Here is a 21912-nt window from a genome sequence, read left to right on the forward strand (position 1 = left end):
GAATGTATATTCTGTTGATTTGGGGTACAGAGGTTTGTAGATGTCTACTAGGTCAACTTGATCCAGAGCTGAGTTCAAGTCCTGAATATCCTTATTAATTTTCTGTCTCATTGATCTAATACTGACAGTGGTGTGTTAAAGTCTCCCACTCTTATTGTCTGGGAGTATACTTCTCTTTGTAGGTCTCTAAAAACTTGTTTTATGAATCTGGGTGCTCTTGTATTGGGTGCATATATATTTAGAATAGTTAGCTCTTCTTGTTGAATTGTTCCCTTTACCATTATGTAATGCCCTTGTCTTTTTTGATCTTTGTTGGTTTAAAGTCTGTTTTGTCAGAGACTAGGATTGCAACCCCTGCTTAAATTTGCTTTCCATTTGCTTGGTAAATTTTCCTCCATCCCCTTATTTTGAGCCTATGTGTGTCTTTCCACATGAGATGGGTCTTCTGAATACAGCACACTGATGGGTCTTGACTCTTTACCCGATTTGTCAGACTGTGTCTTTTAATTGGGACATTTAGCTCATTTACATTTAAGGTTAGTATCATTATGTGTGAATTTGACCCTATCATCATGCTGTTATTTGGTTATTTTGTACACTAGTTGTTGCAGTTTCTTCATAGTGTCATTGGTCTTTATATTTTGATGTGTTTTTGCAGTGGCTGCTACTGGCTTTTCCTTTCCATGTTTAGTGCTTCCTTCAGGAGCTCTTGCAGGGCAGGCTTGGTGACAACAAAATTCCTCAGCATTTGCTTGTCTGGAAAGGATTTTATTTCTCCTTCGCTTATGAAGCTAGTTTGACTGGATATGAAATTCTAGGTTAAATTTTTTTTTTTCTTTAAGAATGTTGAATATTGGCCCCCAATCTTTTCTGGCTTGTAGAGTTTCTGCTGAGAGGTCTGTTGTTAGTCTGATGGGTTTCCCTTTGTAGGTGACCTGGCCTTTCTCTTTGGCTGCCCTTAACAATTTTCCTTCATTTCAATCTTCAATCTGATGATTATGTGTCTTGGGGTTGAATTTCTTGTGGAGTATCTTAATGATGTTCTCTGTATTTCCTGAATTTGCACGTTGGCAGTCTTGCTAGATTGAGGAAGTTCTCCTGGATAATATCCTGAAGTGTGTTTTCCAGCTTGTTTCCATTCTCTCCGTCTCCTTCTTGTACTCCAATCAATTGCAGGTTTGGTCTTCTTATGAAGTCCCATATTTCTTGGAAGCTTTGTTCATTCCTTTTCACTCTTTTTTCTCTAGTCTTGTCTGCATGCCTTATTCCAGGAAGGTGGTCTTCAGACTCTGATATCCTTTCTTCCACTTGGTTGATTCAGCAGTTGATACTTGAGTATGCTTCAGAAAGTTCTCGTGCTGTGTTTTTCAGCTCCATCATGTTGTTTATGCTCCTCTCTAAACTGGTTATTCTAGATAGCAATTCCTCTAACCTTTTATCAAGGTTCTTAGCTTCTTTGCCTTGGGTTAGAACATGCTCCTTTAGATCAGTGTAGTTTTTTATTACCCATCTTTTGAAGCCTACTTCTGTTAATTTGTCCATCTGATCCTCCCTCCAGTTCTGTGACCCTGATGGAGAAACGTTGGAATCATTTGGAGGAGAAAAAGCACTCTGACCTTTTGGGTTTTCAGCATTGTTTCACTGATTCTTTCTCAACTTCATGAGTTTGTCTAGTTTTGGTCTTTGAGGCTGCTGACCCTTGGATGGGGTTTTTGTGGAGACTTTTTGTTGTTCTTGTTGTTGATGCTGTTGTTGTTGGTTTCTGCTTGTTTGTTTTTCTTTCATTGGTTAGGTCCCTCTTCTGTAGGGCTGTGGCAGTTTGCCGGGGGTTCACTTCAGGACCTATTTATCTGATTCACTCCTGTGCCGGGAGATGTCACTCAAAGAGGCTGGAGAACAGCAAAGATGAGTGCCTGCTTCTTCTTCTGGGACTTCTGACCTTGAGGGTCACCAGCCTGATGCCAGTAAGAGCACTCCTGTATATGGTGTCTGACAACCTCTATTGAAGGGTCTCACCCAGTTGGGTGGCATGGGGAACAGAACCTGTTTAACACAGTGCCTCACTTGCAGGGAACCCACTTGTCTGGGCTGCCTGGATTCCTCAGACCTACCAGGAGGAAAGGCTAAGTCGGCTGGTCCACAGAGATTGCAGCCATCCCTCCCCCTAGGAACACAGGACCAGGGAGATGCAGGATCTGTCCCTGAGCCTCTGGCTGGTGTTACTGGAGTTACAGGGGGAAAGCCTCACCCAATGAAGAAAGATGGGTCAGGGTCAGGCCTGAAGAGGCACTCTGGCCACAGACTGAAAGCCGGTGTGTTGGACTGTTTTGGGACTGTCTTGGGACATCCAGCCTCCCTGTCTCCAGCAGGAGAAAGGCACAGCCTGGGGCTATAGAGATGGATGCCTCCCTTCCCCTGCCCAGGGAGCTTTGTATTAGGCAGATGCAAATCCCAGTGCTGACTGCTGCTCCTCCCCCAAAGAGCTCAAATAGCTTTGACAGCAGGCAGCCACAGCCAGTGCTGGTCACCCTTCCCTCCAGGAGTCCGGTAGGCTTAAGCAGATTCCTTCCAACTGAGAAGCTAAGAGTCTGTGCATTCCTGGGTTGGGATGCTAGTCCCTGGTGGTGTGGGTTCACGAGTGGGATCTTCCAATCTGTGGGTTGCACAGTTCTGTGGAAAAAGCACCCTCACCCACTGCCTCCCTTGGCTGGGGGCAGGGGGCTCCCCCACTCCATGTGGCTCTCATGTGGGCTGCCACACCACACTGTTCTTCTTTCTCTCTGTGGGTCATGACAACCTCCTAGTCAGTTCTGATGAGAGAATCTGGATGCCTTGGTTGCTGGTGAAGTATTCACAAGCTTATTATGTTTTTTTTATCAACGGGAGCCTCCAAACGCTGCTGTTTCTAGTTGGCCATCTTGACCCCGCCCGGTGTTATTTTTATAATAGGTATAGTATTTCTTACTGTGATATATATGTAAGAAATAATACAATTATCTATATCTATATCTAGCTATATAAATATGTACTTCTATCTATTTACATACGTATATGTATCTTTATAGAAATGCGTGTATATGCATATAGCGATATATGTGTGTGATATTATTTTATATATATATATATATATGTTTTTATCTATGGCTCCTGGCTTATGATTCCCATAGCCCTTGTTAATAGTCTTTTATTATAATGTTATGGTGCTTTTGGCCTCAGGAGCAGACCTCAGAAAACCTTTCACCTACACAAGGCAGGACTATAACATGTTTCCACCTTTGTGATTGAGGGTCATAAGACCTCATTTCAGAGGAGGTCCTGTCCCATATCCTAGAGGAATTAATGCTGCACAGAGAGGTCAAGAAGAATATGAACAGATAGGCCTCACCGGATTTCCCACTCAGCCTATCAGCATTAGATTATAACCTTTTTGTCCAATCACATTACTACATGGTTGTCCAGTGAAGTTTTCATAAAAGGCCCAAGAGAACAGGATTTGAAGAGCTTCCAGATAGTGAACATGTGTAGGCTCCTAGCAGGTGGCATATCCAGGCAGAGCATGAAAGCTCTGTGTACCTTCTCTCATACCTTACCCTATGCATCTCTTCATCTGTAGCCTTTGTAACATCCTTTATAATAAACCAGCAAATGTAAGCCAGTTTCCCTGAGTTCTGTGAACCACTTTAATAAATTAATCAAACCCAAAGAGGGGTCATGGAAACCTCAACTTGAAGCTGGCTGCCCAGAAGTTCTGGAGGCCCAAACTTGCAACTGGTGTCTGAAAGGGGACAGTCTTGTGGGACTGAGCCCTCAACCTGTGGGATCTGACATTATTTTCAGGGAGACAGCATCAGAATTGAATTGAATTGGAAGATACCTGGTGGTATCTGCTGCTTGGTGTCGGGAGAAAAAAAACTCATGCATTTGGTCACAGAAGTCTTCTGTGTTGATTGCTGTGGTGTGAGAACAGAGGAAAATATTTGAGATTTTCCCTCAGAATATATATATATGTACATACGTATAAATATATGTGTGTATATATACATATCCATAAGATATAAAATCATAAAATAAAATATTCCTTGACATTGTATTCTACATGATTTGCTTTTCAGTATCCCTCAGAAATAGGAGATATGTATTTTTAAAAAATAATTTATACCCATAATCTCCAATATAATATTGAAAGAGAAGAATAAAATTGGACAACCGACACTATCTGACTTCAAGACTTACTATAAAGCTATGTGAATCAAAACAGCCTGGTAATGGCAAAAGAATAGACAGATAGATCAGTGGAACAGAATAGAGAGACCAGAAATAGACCCACATAAATATAGTCAATTGATCTTTGACAAGGGAGCAAAGGCAATACAATGGAGCAAAGATAGTCTTTTCAACAAATGGTGCTGCAACAACTGGATACCCACCTGTGAAAAAAATGAATCTAGACACAGACCTTACATCCTTCACAAAAATTAACTCAAAATGAATCATAGAACTATGTGTAAAACATAAAACTGTAAAATTCCTAAAATATAACAGAGGAAAACCTAGATGACCTTGGGTATGGCGATGACTTTTTAAATAGAAACCAAAGGCATAACCTATGAAATAAGTAATTAATAAGCTGAATTTTATTAAAATTAAAAACTTCTGCTCTACAAAAGAAAATGTCAGGAGAATGAGATGACAAGCATGAAAGAAAATAATTGAAAAGAGCATATCTGATAAAGGATTATTATCCAAAATATACAAAGAACTCTTAAATCTCAACAATAAGAAAACAACCAGCCCAATTAACAATTGGGCCAAAGACCTAAACACCTCACCAAAGAAGATATACAGATGACAAATAAATATATAAATATATCATATGCCATCAATGAAATGCAAATTAAAACATTAATGAAATACCATAACACATCTGGAAGGGCCAAAATCCAGAGCACTAATGACAGTAAATGCTGGGAAAGATGTGAAGCAACAGGAACTCTCATTTACTGCTGGTGGGAAAGGTAACTTTGGGTCCACTTTGGAATACAGTTTGGCAGTTTCTTAAAAGATTAAGCATAATCTTACCATATGATTCAGTAATCAAGCTCCTTGGTTTCTACCCAAAGGAGTTGAAAACTTATAGTGACACAAAAATCTGCACATAGATGTTTATTAGCTTATTCGTAATTGCCAAAGCTTGGAAGTAACCAAGTTGTGTCCTTCAGCATATAAACTGATAAGTAAAAGAACAAACAAACAAAAAATCTGTGGTACATGCAGACAATAGAATATCATTCAGTACAAGAAAGAAATGAGTTACTAAGCCATGAAAAGACATGGAAGAAATTTAAATGCATATTACTATCTGAATGGAGCCAATCTGAAAAGGTTACATGCTGTATGATTTCAACTAGATGACATTCTGGAAAAGACAAAATTATGGAAACAGTGAAAAGATCAGTGGTTGCCAGGGGCTGAGGGGTGGAGGTGAAGGGGTGGAGCATAGATAATTTTGGGGGCAGTAAAACTACTCTGTATAATACTATAATGGTGGATGCATGTCACTATACATTTGTTTAAACCCATGGAATACAACACCAAAAGTAAACCCTAAAGTAAACTATGAGCTTCTAGTAATTATATGTCAATGGATGTTTATAAATTGTAGCAGATTGTAATTCTGGGAGGGAATATATAAATAATGGGGAGACGATGCATGCTTGAGAGCAGGAGTTGTATGGAAAATCTCTGTACCTTGCTGTTAATTTATCTGCAAACTCTAAACTTCTTTTTTAAAAAACCTGTCTTTAAAATAAAACAACAATGACAAAAATATTTATTTTTATTTTTTTGAGACAGTCTTGCTCTGTTGCCCAGGCTGGAGTGTAGTGGTGCGATCTTGGCTCACTACAACCTCTACCTCTTGGGTTCAAGCAATTCTCCTGCCTCAGCCTCCCAAGTAGCTGGGATTACAGACACGGACGACCATGCCAGGCTAATTTTCATATTTTTAGTAGAGACGGGGTTTCACCATATTGGTCAGGCTGGTCTCGAACTCTTGACCTCAGGTGATCTGCCTACCTTGGACTCCCAAAGTGCTGGGATTACAGGCGTGAGTAACCACGCCCGGCCAACAAAAAGATGTATATAATCTTCTTGCCTGTTTAAAAAAAGGGGGGGTCAATAGTTCAGATCTGTCGTATTATAGTCTTGTTTAACCATTTAACATTTAGTTTTAAAGTATTATCTTTTCTTGAAACATTCACCCATGCTGTTTGCTATCCATCATCACTCAAAGTTTCTTCTTCCTTTATCTTCCTTTCCCGGCCATCAAGAAGTTTGCTTTCTCTATTCTGTCCCTACTAGCAATGCCCTTATTCAGACCAAGGTTATTCATCTTTGGAATACTGCAATAATATCCTCAAAAGTCAGCCTACCTCTGGTCTTGTATTCCTCAAAGCACTTACCATGATAACCATTTTAAACCCTGCTTAGCAAACCCATCACTTCCCTGCTTAAAATCTTCTAGTGACTATAAAATGGATGAAGGTCAAGCTGCTCCACTAAACATAGACTATCTGGCCTGGTCTTTATTCTCATCACTCACAGTTTTATATTCTGAATTTTGTGGCTCCAGGAGCCCTGAATTGCTTGCATTCTACCCTCTTTATTTACCATCCTCTCCCATGCTTTCTCCTCTGCCTAAAAAGCTCTCCCTCACTTCTTCACTTCAACTGGCTAACTCCTACACATCTAAAACTCTACCACTCATAGCTGATAGTCTTAGTGGTCTTTCCCACAGAGCCCAGAAGCAGCACGAGAATCCTCGAGACACTAACTACCCATCAACTGACTGGATTTGGCAACACAGATAAAACACACTTGTCTTTCCTGATCTAAATTATTGCTTTTCTTCATTTATATGATATACTAGCAAAGGCTTGCTTCCAACAAGTTTGTTAAAAAGAACTAAGGATACTAAAATGCTGGATTGAATAACTGAGCTGGTTTGATCATTAATCATTGCAGGCATATGAGGGGTTATTATACTCTTTAGAACCATGAGCCATCAATATAAGAATTCAAAGTTAAAAAAAAAAAAAAAAAAAAAGTGGCCATTGTCCTTTCTAACTGAATCCTTCAGAGAAGGACCCACGATGTTATGACTATGTTCCAGTATCAAGTATGAAGTGCCTTACAAATGCTTTCAGAGAGAACACAAGCTAAACTAATGTGTCAAAATAATGGCAGAAAGTAAACTAGACTTGAGTCAAATAATTCAGAAATTCTCAACAAATTCAGGGGTCAGTGAAAAAAATGTGGAAGGCAACAATTTACTTTTATTGTACATTGCAAAACTTTCTAGGAATCTTAAACTTGAGATCCAGAAAATGGCATTTAAGGGGAGTAGGGCAATACATGCTCAGTTTATAGTCAGTCTCTTCCCACATGTGACCTCTCATGACCATTGCTTGGTCATAACTCTGATGATTGAAGACTACTTATTTTTGACCTCGTGAGGCCTTTAGATACACACACACCAACAGCTGTTTGGGTTAACAAAAGCCCTATTAAGAAATGACATTAAATGTTTCTCCCTAAAGAAACAAAGTCTACAGCATTTTCTGTGACAAATAGAAAAATAATTTTGATGATTAAACAAACTCTACTTAAACATATCATAGTATTTTCTTTCTTTTTTTCTTTTCTCCCCTTTTGTGAATAGCAAGGCAAATTAATGACTTTTCAGTCTGTGCTTGTGATGATGATGTAACTGATTTTCTCAGTTGATCCCATGTGTGTAATTTTAGCAAAGTTGGGCAAATCCAAGTATGTATCAGCATAAATCAATGGGACACAGAGCACTTCATTTCAATATACAATGTTTAGAAAGATATGCACCAAATTAAAATCAAGAGTTATCTAACAGTGATAGAATTATAGGTTATTTTTAATTCTCTTTTTTTGTTTATCTATAATTTGAAATGTTTCTATAAAAATTTATTCAAATTAACTATTTTTGAAGTGTTCATCTCCCAATTAGAAAGCCTTTCTGTGATGGTTAGTTTTATGTGTCATCTCTACTGGGCCATGGGGTGCTCAGATATTTGGATAAACATGATTCTGGGTGGGTCTGTGAGGGCGTTTTTGGATGAGATTAATGTTTGAATTGGTAGACTGAGTAAAGCAGACTGCCCTCCCTCATCCAATCAATCCAAGACCAGAAGAGAATAGCTTGAGCTGGAACTGGTCATTTCTGGCCTTCAGACTCAGACTGAAATATCAGCCCTTGTTGAGTCTCAAGCCTTCAGGCCTGCTAGCTTTGAGACTAGAACTTACACCATGGGCTTTCCTGGGTCTGCAGCCTACCAACTGCAGGTCTTGGGACTTGTCAGCCTTCATAATCACATGAGCTAATAAGGATTTTACATATTAAGGTATATATATAAATTGTATATATATTATATATATATAATCTTGTTGGTTCTGCTTCTCTAGAGAACCCTGACTAATTACTATAGGTCTAAATTTATTCTGTTATTATTTTATATGCAAGTGACTATCTCAAGGCATTTATCAACATATATGAAACAACTCACATTAGCAATAATTTGGCCTTTAACTTACTGTAATCATTTAACCTCTCTATGCTAATTACCATATTTACCACTAACACTAGTACCACATTTACCACTAAGTATCTAATTAAACATCTTTATTTAATTGTAATTTTTTTTTTTTTTTTGAGATGGAGTCTCACTCTGTCGCCCAGGCTGGAGTGCAGTGGCGTGATTTTGGCTCCCTGCAAGCTCTGCCTCCTGGGTTCAAGGATACTTTATAATGCAAGTTGTTCTCTTACATCCTGGAGGCTTACATTTGGTTTTGTAAAATCACGTGTATTTGATTTTAAAAGGCATTGCTGTATTATAGTAAATGTTAGTATACTGAAGATGTGACTACCTTATATCATATATGAACTTTATCTGGTGACTCAAAGAACTGGTCTTCTGAGTGGGAGACTTTCTGTTCTGGGCAAGTGCACTAGTAAAAGAGGCTATAAAATGAAATTTTTATTGCTTAAAAAATATGGATAAGTAGGTAGACAGCTGGTTAGATGGAGGCATGAATGCATAGACAGACTCACATACTGCTACTAGTAAGATAGTTACTTGGATGACTAGAAGAATAAAAGTATGTAGGAAAGAGAGAAGTCACAACTTGGAAAAATAGGTTTTCTAGGTGCTCTGCTGTTACATTTTAAAAAGCATGTTTAAAGGGTAGGATGTGAAGATAGGCTGGAAGAAAATCCCTAACAAAAGCTCTACCAACCCTCTACTCTTCAGCTAGCACATTATGTGAAATCCTATTCTTAAGACACGGCTTTAAATTGGACATACACTTCCACTTGCATTGTTGATGGACATACATTTCTGCTATTTGAGATTCCAAGGCAGTCAAGGGATGGAGTTAGAGTGGTTTTATACATTGTTAATCCTTTTTTTTGTTTTTAGTTTCGGTTCCTGTGACGCTGCCTTTAGCACACACCAATTTTGTCCATGCACGTTTTAGGCAGATAGTGAGAAGTTGAGAGTCTTATGTGTCATGTCTCTTCTATCTTAAACTGGTCTGTCATTATAAAATTATAATCCTAGTTTGCTACTATTCAAAAGCAGAGAATAGAACTTCATGACATGATTGCTGGTATATCAAATGTTTTATTAATCACATAATGATTATAATTAACTGATGCCGGCCCTAGCCAAATGGCCCAATCTTTTTTATTTATCCTTATAGTGCTACCCGTATTCTGCATACTTTTCATAGGGTATTTAAATCTCTCCTGAACTCATTTGCTCATCTACAAAATGGGAAAATATAACTCACAGTCACTCCTTACATCATATGGTAACTTTTAAAAAATGTTATTTTTATGTTTTATTAAGTTTAATTTCCCTATGTTAAACTTATCAACAATCTTCGACTGTAAAATCAGGACAACTGATTAATGTAGTTAATTAACTCAAAAACTTAATTCCAATATTTACTTATTGTTCAGATTTCAAGATAACCAACAAGTACCAAAAATCAAAGCCTGAGACTAATTTGGGAATTTTGCATGCTATAATGTCTTTCTTTCAATCATACATCCACTAAGGATCCATTATATGCCAGGAAATGCCCACTGTTGGGCTTATAGAGATAATTTCTTAAAAAGTTAATAGGCACATTGACATTGCTCAAACTCATTAATAATTAAAGAGATGAAAATTAAAATGGCAATACAATATCACCTGATGCTTGTTGGACTTGCAAAACATCAGAAAGCTAAAGAATGCTAAGTGATGCCAGGGATATTCAGATAGAGAAATTTCAACCAGGCCACTGAGAATACAGACTGGAGCAGCCACTATGGGGACTAATTTGGTAATACTTATTCAAATTAAATATATGCATAACCTATGACTCAGGAGTTCTGAATTGAGAATGTAATAAAAATGCATAATCCAAAGAAATTCTCACATGGGTGGATAAGGAGATATTGAACCACGTTCACTACAGCATTGCTTGGGATAGAAGGGGGTTAGATGGAAAGTTATAAGGCAGAAAAATTGTGGTGGATGCACAACACTCAGTATTCTGTAACAGTCAGAATCCATAGATCAGATCAATATTTAGCAATACAGGTAATCTTCAGGGTTTAGTACTCAGTGACAATGCAAGAAAGAGTAATATATTGAGGGAAACCAGAATACGTCACCTCGACATCTACCTCTTTGACAAGAAAATTATTTTTGAGCTAAAGGCAATTAAGAAGTAGCAAATGGAAGGAAAATTTTCCCTATCCTCCTGCTCTTCTGCCTAAGGGCAGGATATAAATTCTCCTTTACCGGAGACAACTCTAAACTCTTACTGGCCCAGAGACAGCACCAGAGGAATCTGCAAACAAGCTTACTCGTATTTTCTACCCATATATTTACTTTCCCACAGTTTCCCTCCCTTGGAAGCCTAAAATAATTTTCCTTTGTCCTGTCATTTCCCCACAAATTTATTGTTTTTTGTTGAAGGTGCTCTATGAGCCAGAGTTCCAAACCACTACTTCGAGTTACTTTTCCTTGGAGTTTTATCCCGTGTCATGAGCACTGCACGTTAGTAAACATGTTTGTTTCTCTCTTATTAATCTATCTTTTGTTATAGGGACCCATCCCAACTAAGAATTCATGAGGGTTGAGGAGGAATTTTTTTTGTTCTCTACAATATATATTGTATACACTATATGTATATTGTATAAAAATATACAATAGGAGAATAAAAATGTACAGATTGGTAATGGGAAACATAAAACACATTAAGTGCAATAAATTATAACAATAGTATAATGGAATTCTTCAGGGCAAACAGTGAAAATACAAAGGCAGAGTTAGTGACTGTAGTGAGGACAGGAGAGGCTGAGTCCAAGGAGAAGGGCAGGAAATACTTTGTGGAGGATGTGGAGGATATACCCCTTGGGCGAGTCTGCGTATTCTACTGTTAGCTCTCTTCCTGGTTTTGGGTCACTTACTTTACACTACTTTAGGCTCTAGAACTTTCTCTATAATGAGCAACTACATAGGTTCTGCATGATATTTATGGATGAGGTTTTGTGGTAACAGGAAAAAATCATGCGCTTCAGGAAAAATCCGACCTGGGCTTGGAGATCGGCTCTACCATCTATTACTTGATGAAATGCATCTTAAACCATCTGAGCCTCAAAATATCTGAAGCTCAGCTCTTTCATTTTTAAAGGAAGCCCCCACAGAGTTTCCATTAGAATAAAATGTGATTACGTATGTCAAGTGGCTAGCAAAGTGTGTGGAAAATAATAAGCCTTCATAACACTTAGCCGCTCTATGATTCAGCTTCCAAAATAGATAGCACTTAGGTAGTTTATGTTATTACAGCATATAAAGGGAAAGAAAACCCTTTTTATTAAGCAATATCGATGAGCAAATTTTTGGAAGCTAGCTGGCTATAAATTTCTTAAAAATGTAATAAATTTTAGTTTAATGAAAACTTGTTTTCTAATCAGCTGAATTGTGGATTTTTTTTTCACTCCTGTGTAATTTCCTACCAAACAGAATATGCTGGCTTTTTGATTTGGGAAGTTAATGAAAACTGAATTATTAAAAATCTCCTTCTTTGTAAATCTCAATTTTTGGTACCACCCTGTCCCTCACATCTGCCACAGCCATAGAATTAATTCCCATGTCTCCATTCTGGGCTATGTCGAGTATTTAATTTTAAAGTCAGATATTTTTGTGGTTATAATATCCTGCTTTCACACAAGCTGTATTTTAAATGCATCACACTTACATTCAATGAAGGGCATATAATTGAGATTTCTGAATGTGGAACTTGTTAAGTTCAAAAACAAAGAAAAGCAAGTGTCTCATTTTCCAGACAACTATTCTCCACTCCCTGAAGTTCAAGGATACATTTAATAAGATAGCAGAGGAATGTTGCACTTTTTAAAATCCAAAGACATTTAATTCAAAATGGAAAAAAATCGTGAAAAGAAAAAATTAAGGCTGGGCTCAGTGGCTCCTGCCTGTAATCCTAGCACTTCGGGAGGCCTAGACTGGTGGATCACTTGAGGCCAGGAGTTCGTGACCAGCCTGGCCAACATGGTGAAATCTCTACTAAAAATACAAAAATTATCTGGGCGTGGTGGTGTGAGCCTGTAATCTCAGCTACTCGGGTGGCTGAGGCACGAGAATCACGTGAGCCTGAGAGACGGAGGTTGCAGTGAGCCTAGATCGCGACACTGCACTCCAACCTGGGTGACAGAGAAAGACTCTGTTTCAAAATAGTGATAATAATAATAAGAAGAAACCTATATAGACAGACAAAACAACCCACATTTCTTATTCACTAGAATTATCCTATGCAAATGTGTAGGTCTCTCTGTCTTTTAAATTGCATATGTGTGAAATGGGTATAACATGGTTTATGCTATAGGGTTAGAGGTGTTGTAAAGATTACAGGCATTATATGGAGATAATTTACCACAGTTCATGATATATAGTAATTACTCAAGAAAGTGAAGTTATTATATATTACTTCAACAAATATTTTTGAGCACCCACTAAATGTCGGGTTCTAACCACTGGAGATGTAGCAGTGAATAAAACAGGCAAAAACACCTAATTTTTACGGATGGTGAGAAGTCCCACGGAGAAAACCAAAGCAACGAAGAAAGGGGAAGCTGCGGTGTGAAGGCTTTGCAGTTTTCAACTGTGTGATCAAGTAGGCTTCATGGAAAAGGTGACACTTAAAAGAGGATGAAGGAAACTAGGAATGAGGGAAAAGAAGATTTGCTTTCTAAACGGGCAGCTCCAAATGGCAAGTCGGAAGAGCGCTCATCATGTATCCTCATGCCTGGCTTGTCTTTCTGACGGGTCCTACACAAAATGAAACACGAATTCCACTTGAGAACCCTGGAGCTTCCCCGAATGAGAAAATCTGCAGGTCAAGAAAATAGGGGATTAAAGACTGTAGCCATATCTCCTGCCATTCGATTTCAGCCTATCCCTGCTTCATTTCTCATATGGAAATATATATTATCAGCAGGAAAAATTTAATTCTATTACATGTTGCATTAAGATTATTATCAGTTTTGTTCCCTCTACTAGAATATCAGGCAGAAAAAAATAGTTTCTAGGAAGAGTGATTGCTCTTATAACTCCGTGCTCGGAGATGAAAAATAATTTCAGCTGTGGGTTTGCAGCCAGAGCAAGAACAATCTGATTGTGAACTGCAATACGAAAGATAGAAGATTCCTGACAAGATCCTTTCTTTTCTTTACTTCTCTCTTTCTCTCTCTATCTCCCTTCAACCCCCTGGGTACCTCAGTATTGAAGCAATTCTGTCTATATGAAAATATGAGTATAAAATATTAAAATAGCTGTAGAGTTTCAAGAAGGGGATTATAAATATAAATTCTTAGTCAAAAGGGTGTTGCCATTTGTTTTCACGTGTCTTCTGGCCCTTGGTCCAGGAAATCTACTGCCTGAGGGTTTTGCAACTTCAGGAAGTCTAAGAAAAGTCATGCAACCAAAATGTTCTACAAAACACAAACTTAGAGAAAATGCTTCAAAGGGTGCTGAAGACTGAAATGTACAGATATTTGATGGAAAACTCAGAAAAGATACATCAGATACCTCAAGAGACAGAGGATAGCCACCATTCTCTTGATCAGCAACATCCTCACTGTCCTCAGAGCTGAAGTATACTCGGTGCTAGGCACTAAGAATCTATAGGCTCTGAAGAAAAGCTCTGCTTATCTACAACATAGCTGGGATTGCTCTTTAAGTATTTGCACAGGTATAAAACCATTACAGGACTGGGCGTGGTGGCTCACGCCTGTAATCCCAGCACTTTGGGAGGCCAAGGTGGGAGGATCACAAGGTCAGGAGATCGAGACCATCCTGCATGGTGAAACCCCGTCTCTACTAAAAAATATTTAAAAATTAGCCAGGCGCAGTGGCGGACGCCTGTAGTCCCAGCTACTGGGGAGGGTGAGGCAGGAGAATGACATGAACCTGGGTGGCGGAGCTTGCAAGATCGCACCACTGCACTCCAGCCTGGGTGACAGAGGGAAACTCTGTCTCAAAAAAAAAAAAAAACCTGTTACAGGTGAATCAAAATCTTCGGAAGAAAAACTGTCAGGAAAATACACTTGTTGAAGTAGTGCTTTGGGCTTCAGCTGTTCAGCTGAAGGAGATGAAGGAGATGAAGGAGAGGCCGGGGGTCTAGTCCTTACCATCATCTCTCGTATATAAAATTATAGTTTTGTTTTTTTCTCTCTCTGGCTAAAAATTAACAATGCAGAAAACTCAGGACATAGAGAAAGGTAAAAAGTAGAAAAGAAACATCTCACTGCTTCCTAAACTTTTATTTTTCTCCATTGATCAAATCAATTTTTTTCTTAGTCTATCTAGGTGAGATTATTATGTATATAAATTATTTTGCCTTTCTCTTGAGTGTTAAACTATGAATATATCAAAATTTATTTTAATGTGTTATTTGTAGTGGCTATACTATATTCTCTTAAATGGACATGTGAAATAATTTATTTAACTATTAATATTTCATATATAATATAAATAAAATAAAAATATGGCTGGGCACAGTGGCTCATGCCTATAATCCCAGCACTTTGGGAGGCCGAGGCAGGCCTGATCACGAGGTCAGGAAATCGAGACCATCTTGGCTAACACGGTGAAACCCCGGCTCTACTAAAAATACAAAAAGAAATTAGCTGGGAGTGGTGGCAGGTGCCTGTAGTCCCAGCTATTCAGGAGGCTGAGGCAGGAGAATGGCGTGAACCCGGGAGGCGGAGCTTGCAGTGAGCCGAGATGGCGCCACTGCACTCCAGCCTGGGCGACAGAGCGAGACTCCGTCTCAAAAAAACAAACAAATAAATAAATAAATATATAAAAGTATACATTTATATAAAATATATTTATATTTGTATGATATATTTTATATGTGAATATATAATTTTACATATAGTTTGTCTTATATATACATAAATTATACTTTATATATTATATACTATATATAACACATAATAGATATACTAACTATACTATATAACATATATAAACTTACTATATATTATACAATTTACTATATTATATAATATAGTATGCTTATATAGTATATGATATAAATATATAATGTATTACCAATTATATATTATATATTACTTATTATATGTAATATAATAGATTACCTATTTTATGTATACTACTTATTATAATTATGTAATATGGAGTATACTTTATACTATATATTATATAAGACTATATTATAGAATACTAAATTATATAATTATACTATATTACATAATTATAAAGTATTATATAATACCATATTATATAATCATATATATTATATAATTATGTAATATTATATAATCGTATATATTATATAATTATGTAATATTATATAATTATATGCCATATTATATAATATATTATATATTATATAATTATATATAGTATAGTATAGTTAATATATACACATGTAAATATACTTAAAATTGACTATCATCAGTCTCATATATAGTTTTAGATATTTTCCTATTATAAGGAGACTGAAAATGAGCCATAAATTTTTGCACAAAAATCTTAATTTTTAAAGTTAATTTCCATAATGGGAATTAATGATTGGAATAAGACTCTTAATCTGTGATGATATTTTTAAAAACAGTGATAAACAACAAGAACAACCACAAAAAGCTCAAGTCCAAGGGTGGCAGGTGCTCAGAAAGGATGCAGGCTGAGGAACTGTAGCACAGTCCTAACAGCCCTCCTGGACTGGCAAGGCCAGGCCAATTGCTGGAGCCCTGGAGATGCGGGGTGGGGAGGCAAGGTGGGATGTCCAGGAGAAAGCACAGAAGCAGTATCTGGGGCTGTGGTAATGTGGAAGAAGAGTAGCTGTTGATCAAGAATTTCAATATTTTTAACAACCAGCAGGGCCAGGCCAGGGCATATTAGATGAAAATCGGAACTGCTCTTGCTATATAATGCCAAATTACTTTCAGGGAAATTTTAATTTCATACCCTTACCTTTTGCACATGAAAACTTCCATATCACTATAACCTCATCAGTATTATATGTTATTGGCTTTTTAAGTCTTTTTGAATTATTCTTAGCAAACATTTGAAATTTCTTTAAATAAATTTTTTATATTTTGAATAAAATATATCATTAGCTAGTGAACCAAATATTTTTTCGTCATTTCTCTCAGATTGTTATTGTTAATAGAGATCAAGCTGAAGGAGACCCAGGGAATTGATCTCAATCCCTGCAATGCCCCCCAGTCCCCTTCAGGCATATATTATTAGGTTCACTATCTATAAAATGAAAATAACAACAAGTCACCTACACCAGAGTTGCATGACTGTGTATATTAAATTGCAAAGTTTTATTCAGCGTGACTGTCGAGGAAACTTGTTCACTGATTAAGAGACTGCAGACCAAAGTGGCACAAAAACTGGCAAGATACAAATTTGTCCTTCAGCAAAATTACAGATAAACACATGCCATGGACTTTTAGGTAGATTGTAAATAATCAGAATTGGGAATGGAAAACACTCTAACGTTAACAACAACAAAACAAAATGAGAACCTACCATACTGCTTTTTTTCTATTTTACCTGTTTAAGCCCATTGCTGCATTCTTATTAATTCTAAGGCTTTAGAACTAAGTTTATTTGCTTTTGTAAGTATACAGTCATTTAATCTGCAATGATAGTTTTGTCCTCACTTGGTTCATTATCCCTTGTTTTGCTGTTTCTAACCTTATTGAATTAGACAAAGCAATCTTGTTCACTCTGCTTTTAATGACAATCACTCCAGTGTTCTAACACTATGTTCCATTCTCTCGAATCTGTAACTTACCTGTCTTTAACAATACCTCAATGCTCACTGAAAGTTTTAAATACAATACAATGGGGTAAGCTATTTTGGTAAAATTATTTAAGAAGAATACTTTATTTTTAATCATATATTTAACAAATGCCTTTAATAAAATGATGCCCCAAACTATAACTGTGTTTATCTAAAGCAGTTCTAAATCTTGTAGATTAGTTTATGATTATAATCTATATCCTTCTGGTAAAGGAGTTAACTGCTATGATGCTGCATATAAGTACTAGTTTTTACTCATTTTTAGTTATAAGCAATTAAAATCCATTCCCAAAGTTGTCTGCAGTCTAGAAACCCCATTAGAATACCACTTCCTCAATACAACAAACATGGTAATAGCCACACTACTCCGAAAAAAATTCCTACCTCTTTTCTAGAAGGTGACTCATAAAACAAGATTTCAAGACTGAAAGCACGTTTGACAGCCAAAACACACAAGAAATCAGTGCCTAAGTCCCTTCCATAACATATCTGTAAAGTATTTCTCCAACCTATGCTGACACCACTAGAATGACATAACATTTTATCTCCCAAGGAGTGGAAGTTATTTTCTATTTATGGACAGGTTTTTTTTTTTTTTTTTTTTTTTTTGAGACGGAGACTTGCTCTGTTGCCCAGGCTGGAGTGCAATGGCCCGATCTTGGCTCACTGCAACCTCCTCCTCCCAGGTTCAAGAGATTCTCCTGCATCAGCCTCCCGAGTAGCTGGGATTGCAGGCATGTGCCACCATGCCCGGCTAATTTTTGTATTTTTAGAAGAGCCAGGTTTCACTATGTTGGCCAGGCTGGTCTCGAACTCCTGACTTCAGGTGATCCGCCCCACTCGGCCTCCCAAAGTGCTGGGATTACAGGCGTGAGCCACCAGGCCCAGCCAACATGCTCTTACACTGAGCCAAGAAATCACTCTCTGAAGCTTTCAACCATTGGCCTTTGAGGGCAAATATTCTATTGTTTGCCCATCAGAAAATATACGAAAATGGCAATAAGCACAATCAAATTCTTTTTTCCAAGCAAAAAATACCTCAATTCCCTGTATTTTCTCACACATTTTAAGTTTGTTGATCTGTACTGCTGGCTTACTATGGATCATTGGTAAACATTAACCTTTGCTTCCTGCCACCTCCTAGTTTCTAAACCTGACACACTGGATCTCCCAGTTCCTACTTGAATTACATTCATTCTACTGCCATCCATTCAGCTTAAAGTATTAAGCTTCTGTGTTACCTTAACATGTTATTTATGAAAGGAGACAAGGTTAATAATCTGATAAGGTTAGATTTTCAAATAGCTAGTCATTGCTAAGTACCTAATCTCTCCCGTGAAAGGAAAATAAAGTCTTGGGACTCCAAACTCACTATGCTAAAAGGAAGAGTTACACTTGAGAACTGGGTCACACAAAAACTGCTTTCCCTTTTGTACCTAAACAGATAGGTGCAATGACAGAGGGCCACTATTTTTCCAGGTGGCCCCACTCCTTTTACATATAACATGTGGATTCAGTGAGTACTAATCAAACCCTCACAAGAAAGTGACCACTTACCTCACTCCCTACCCTCCCTATTTTTTTCTTTCCTCCTTCTCTCCTGCTGCTCTTCCCCCTTTAAATATTGAAGCCCTCAAACACCTCTTTGGAAAAAGCACAGATCACAGATGCTACTGCAACCTATGTCTCTTTTTCTCAGTTGCATCTTCAACCTTGGTAAAATAAACCTCTAAATTGATTGAGAGCTGTCTCAGACACTTTCTCCTTTACCAGGTTAAGAATTAACTATTAAATCTGTTTAGTACAATTTGTTGGACTGGACTAAAGTCAAGAGATCTGGGTTTTGTTCTGCCTTAATGGCCCCTAGGTTTCTTATTTGTGAAGTGAGAGTGTTGATGGTCTCTAAATTTTCTTCTAGGTTTTAACCTCTGTAGAAATGCTGGTGTCTATATGCTGCAGAACAGGAGAACCATCAAACTGCTCTCAACATATGTCAGAAAAATTATTACAAAAAATATTATGAGGGTTGATAACACCTGTATTTCATATATGAGTTGCTTGAATGGGTTAAAAAAATTATCTATAAACGCATATAAAATTATTGGTATAGCAATGGTATAGTGGTTGAGTTAGTATACAATAGGTTAATGAAAATAGAAGTAGGAAGCTGGATTAAATATGATTATTTGAGTTATAGTTCTGTCTAACTCTTAAAAAACTTTCTGGCATTTGAACATAAGAACCAAACAGTGGGACAGATAAAATGATTATCCTTTAAGCAGAGCCCAGAGCAAGGAGAACACATTGGCCGTGACTGCTTTCTGGAACATGTTTTCAGGTATAAATATATGCACTGTAAATTAATAGCATTCTCTCTTACCAAAAAGTATATGAGTTTCTTTTTCCCACATACCATCTAGCATGAAGACAACACTCATTAGAAGTTGAGTAATAAGGAAAACTCCCATCAAGAGGTTTAATTTAAGGAAGCACCAATGTTGATGGACCCAAAAGCATGTTCTATGAGATTTAAAATATATGCATTACTCTCAAAACCTAAAAACAATTGCAGAAATTAACAACATGAATACTTCAAGACCCGGAATAAAGCAATTCTGGCCACTCATTGTGTCTCATGAAAGCACACAAACTCATATACATAAACATACATGTATAACTTCACACTTCCGAGTTTGTTCTCTGTAAAAGCTACATGGTCTGTTTTTCTGTTCATGGTTTGTTTTCCTCTCTTTCTTCCTATTGGGTTCACATAATATTTATTTCATACATTTTCCTAACATTAGAATGTGTAATCTATGGATAACAGTGTTATTTACCAGTATAATTTATTGATATGGTAGATGACTCAAAGAGTTTGCCATCTATTTCTTTTCTTTTGAATTTCTCAGAGCCCTAATAATTGCTTGGCTTCTAAACTGAAGTGCTAAGCACCTTTGCAAAAACCTCACATTCTCTCTTAAACTATGAAAACTCTTTCCACACAAACACCAGACTCAAGAGGAGAGGCTAATCGATAGGGCATATGTGCATCCCCTCCCTGCTCATGTTTCTGAAAAAAATCAAATAGACCACCCCCCCAAAAAAAAAAAACATGAGAATTAAGTGGTATAAAAGTAGCAGTTTCATCTAGGAAGGCTTTCAGCTGGTTTGCTTTCATGTGTTTTTGAAGCACGGTGGGAGAAGTGGTAGCACCATTATGAATGCTTAGAGAATATTTGCACCAAAGCCATGTGCCTATCTATTTGTGCAAACAAGGAAAGAAAATTGAGGTAGTAGAACCTGTAAACTAAGACAGAAATGGGACCCTATGAGATGCATTACAGGAGCTGAGCACAAAGGACTGAACAGGATCAATGGCCTCATTTGCTAGGGACTGGAGTTTAATGAATGATTTGGAAGGATACTCAAGCCATGGGACAATACAAAACTCTCAGGCACCCTGTAGATCATAGAATATGTGGGGAGACCATTTCTCTAAGGCAAGGATAGAAAGTTCCTTGCTGTATAGTAATGCATTGTTCTGCCTGATGCTTGCAGTCAGGCCATAATAGGTGATTAGATAACCATCTCCCAGTTGCTACATGAGCACTCAAACTAACTGAAGTAGAGTGTCCTCTCCCCTCAAAACACTGCTCTTTCAAGCAACAGACACCTAGACCTAGCGATTTTAAATGCATTGCTTTTGATTTCATATAACTTAGTTGGGTAGTGAAAGCTAAGTATATATAACTTGAATTTTTCTTGGAGTTTTTCTTACATTTCTGATTGATTTCTTAGGAAAAGTGACCTTAAAGGGCACCCACACTCTCCCCAAGGTGGAGTTTGTTATTAATACATTATTAGGGCTCAGCCAGAAGAACTCCAAGAGTTGTTCCTTTTATTTTGTTAAGTTCTCTATATTAGCTTCCATGTGCACCTTTATGTAAGGACTCACTGTGCAGGCCAAATGTTCCTTTGTCTAGATAGCTTATAAGCATCTGGATAAATTTGCATTAGAAATTCAATTAACTTTATATTAAAAGGTCAATTAACTTGGCCATGATAGAGATTGTTTTTAATTACTTTTTCTTGTAGGGCTTCTCTTCTTGTCCAAGCACAAGTGACTCTATCAAATGATAGTCTCATTGCCTGTTGGTTGCCTGAAACTCATATCCAAAACACACAGGAAATAACTGTCTTGGTTAAATGAATTAATAAGATATTCTTTAGACAATTCATAACTATTATAATTTTGGGGACTTAAAGTATAACCAATAATGAAGTATTTTAGCTTAAATACGCTCTATGGTATTGTTCATGACAATCCCCTTCATTGTCTGTCTTTGTTGGTTTCTATTTTCTTGGTGAAAAATGATAATAAAGTAAAATGATTTTAACGATTAGTTCTTATTACACTATATCACAGTGTATTTCATGAAAAATTAACAAATAATGACATTA

The 21912-nt window shown here is 37.2% G+C and overlaps 1 protein-coding gene across 2 annotated transcripts in view; it reads right to left on the bottom strand.

Annotated features, from left to right (window-relative positions):
* HNMT (histamine N-methyltransferase) overlaps positions 1-21912 on the bottom strand; it is a 51803-nt gene that overhangs the window by 21907 nt on the left and 7984 nt on the right. The window contains exon 3 of one of the 2 annotated variants that reach the window (XM_003267614.2): positions 13031-13494. The exons of the other annotated variant lie outside the window; for it this stretch is intronic. Within the exon in view, the coding sequence (XP_003267662.1) occupies positions 13304-13494 (191 nt within the window). The 3' untranslated portion in view covers positions 13031-13303. Of the gene's footprint in view, positions 1-13030; positions 13495-21912 lie in introns of those variants that run through there. 2 annotated transcript variants of the gene reach the window in all.

The sequence above is a fragment of the Nomascus leucogenys genome, chromosome 20 (assembly GCF_006542625.1).
Source record: "Nomascus leucogenys isolate Asia chromosome 20, Asia_NLE_v1, whole genome shotgun sequence".
Taxonomy (NCBI): Eukaryota; Metazoa; Chordata; class Mammalia; order Primates; family Hylobatidae; genus Nomascus; species Nomascus leucogenys.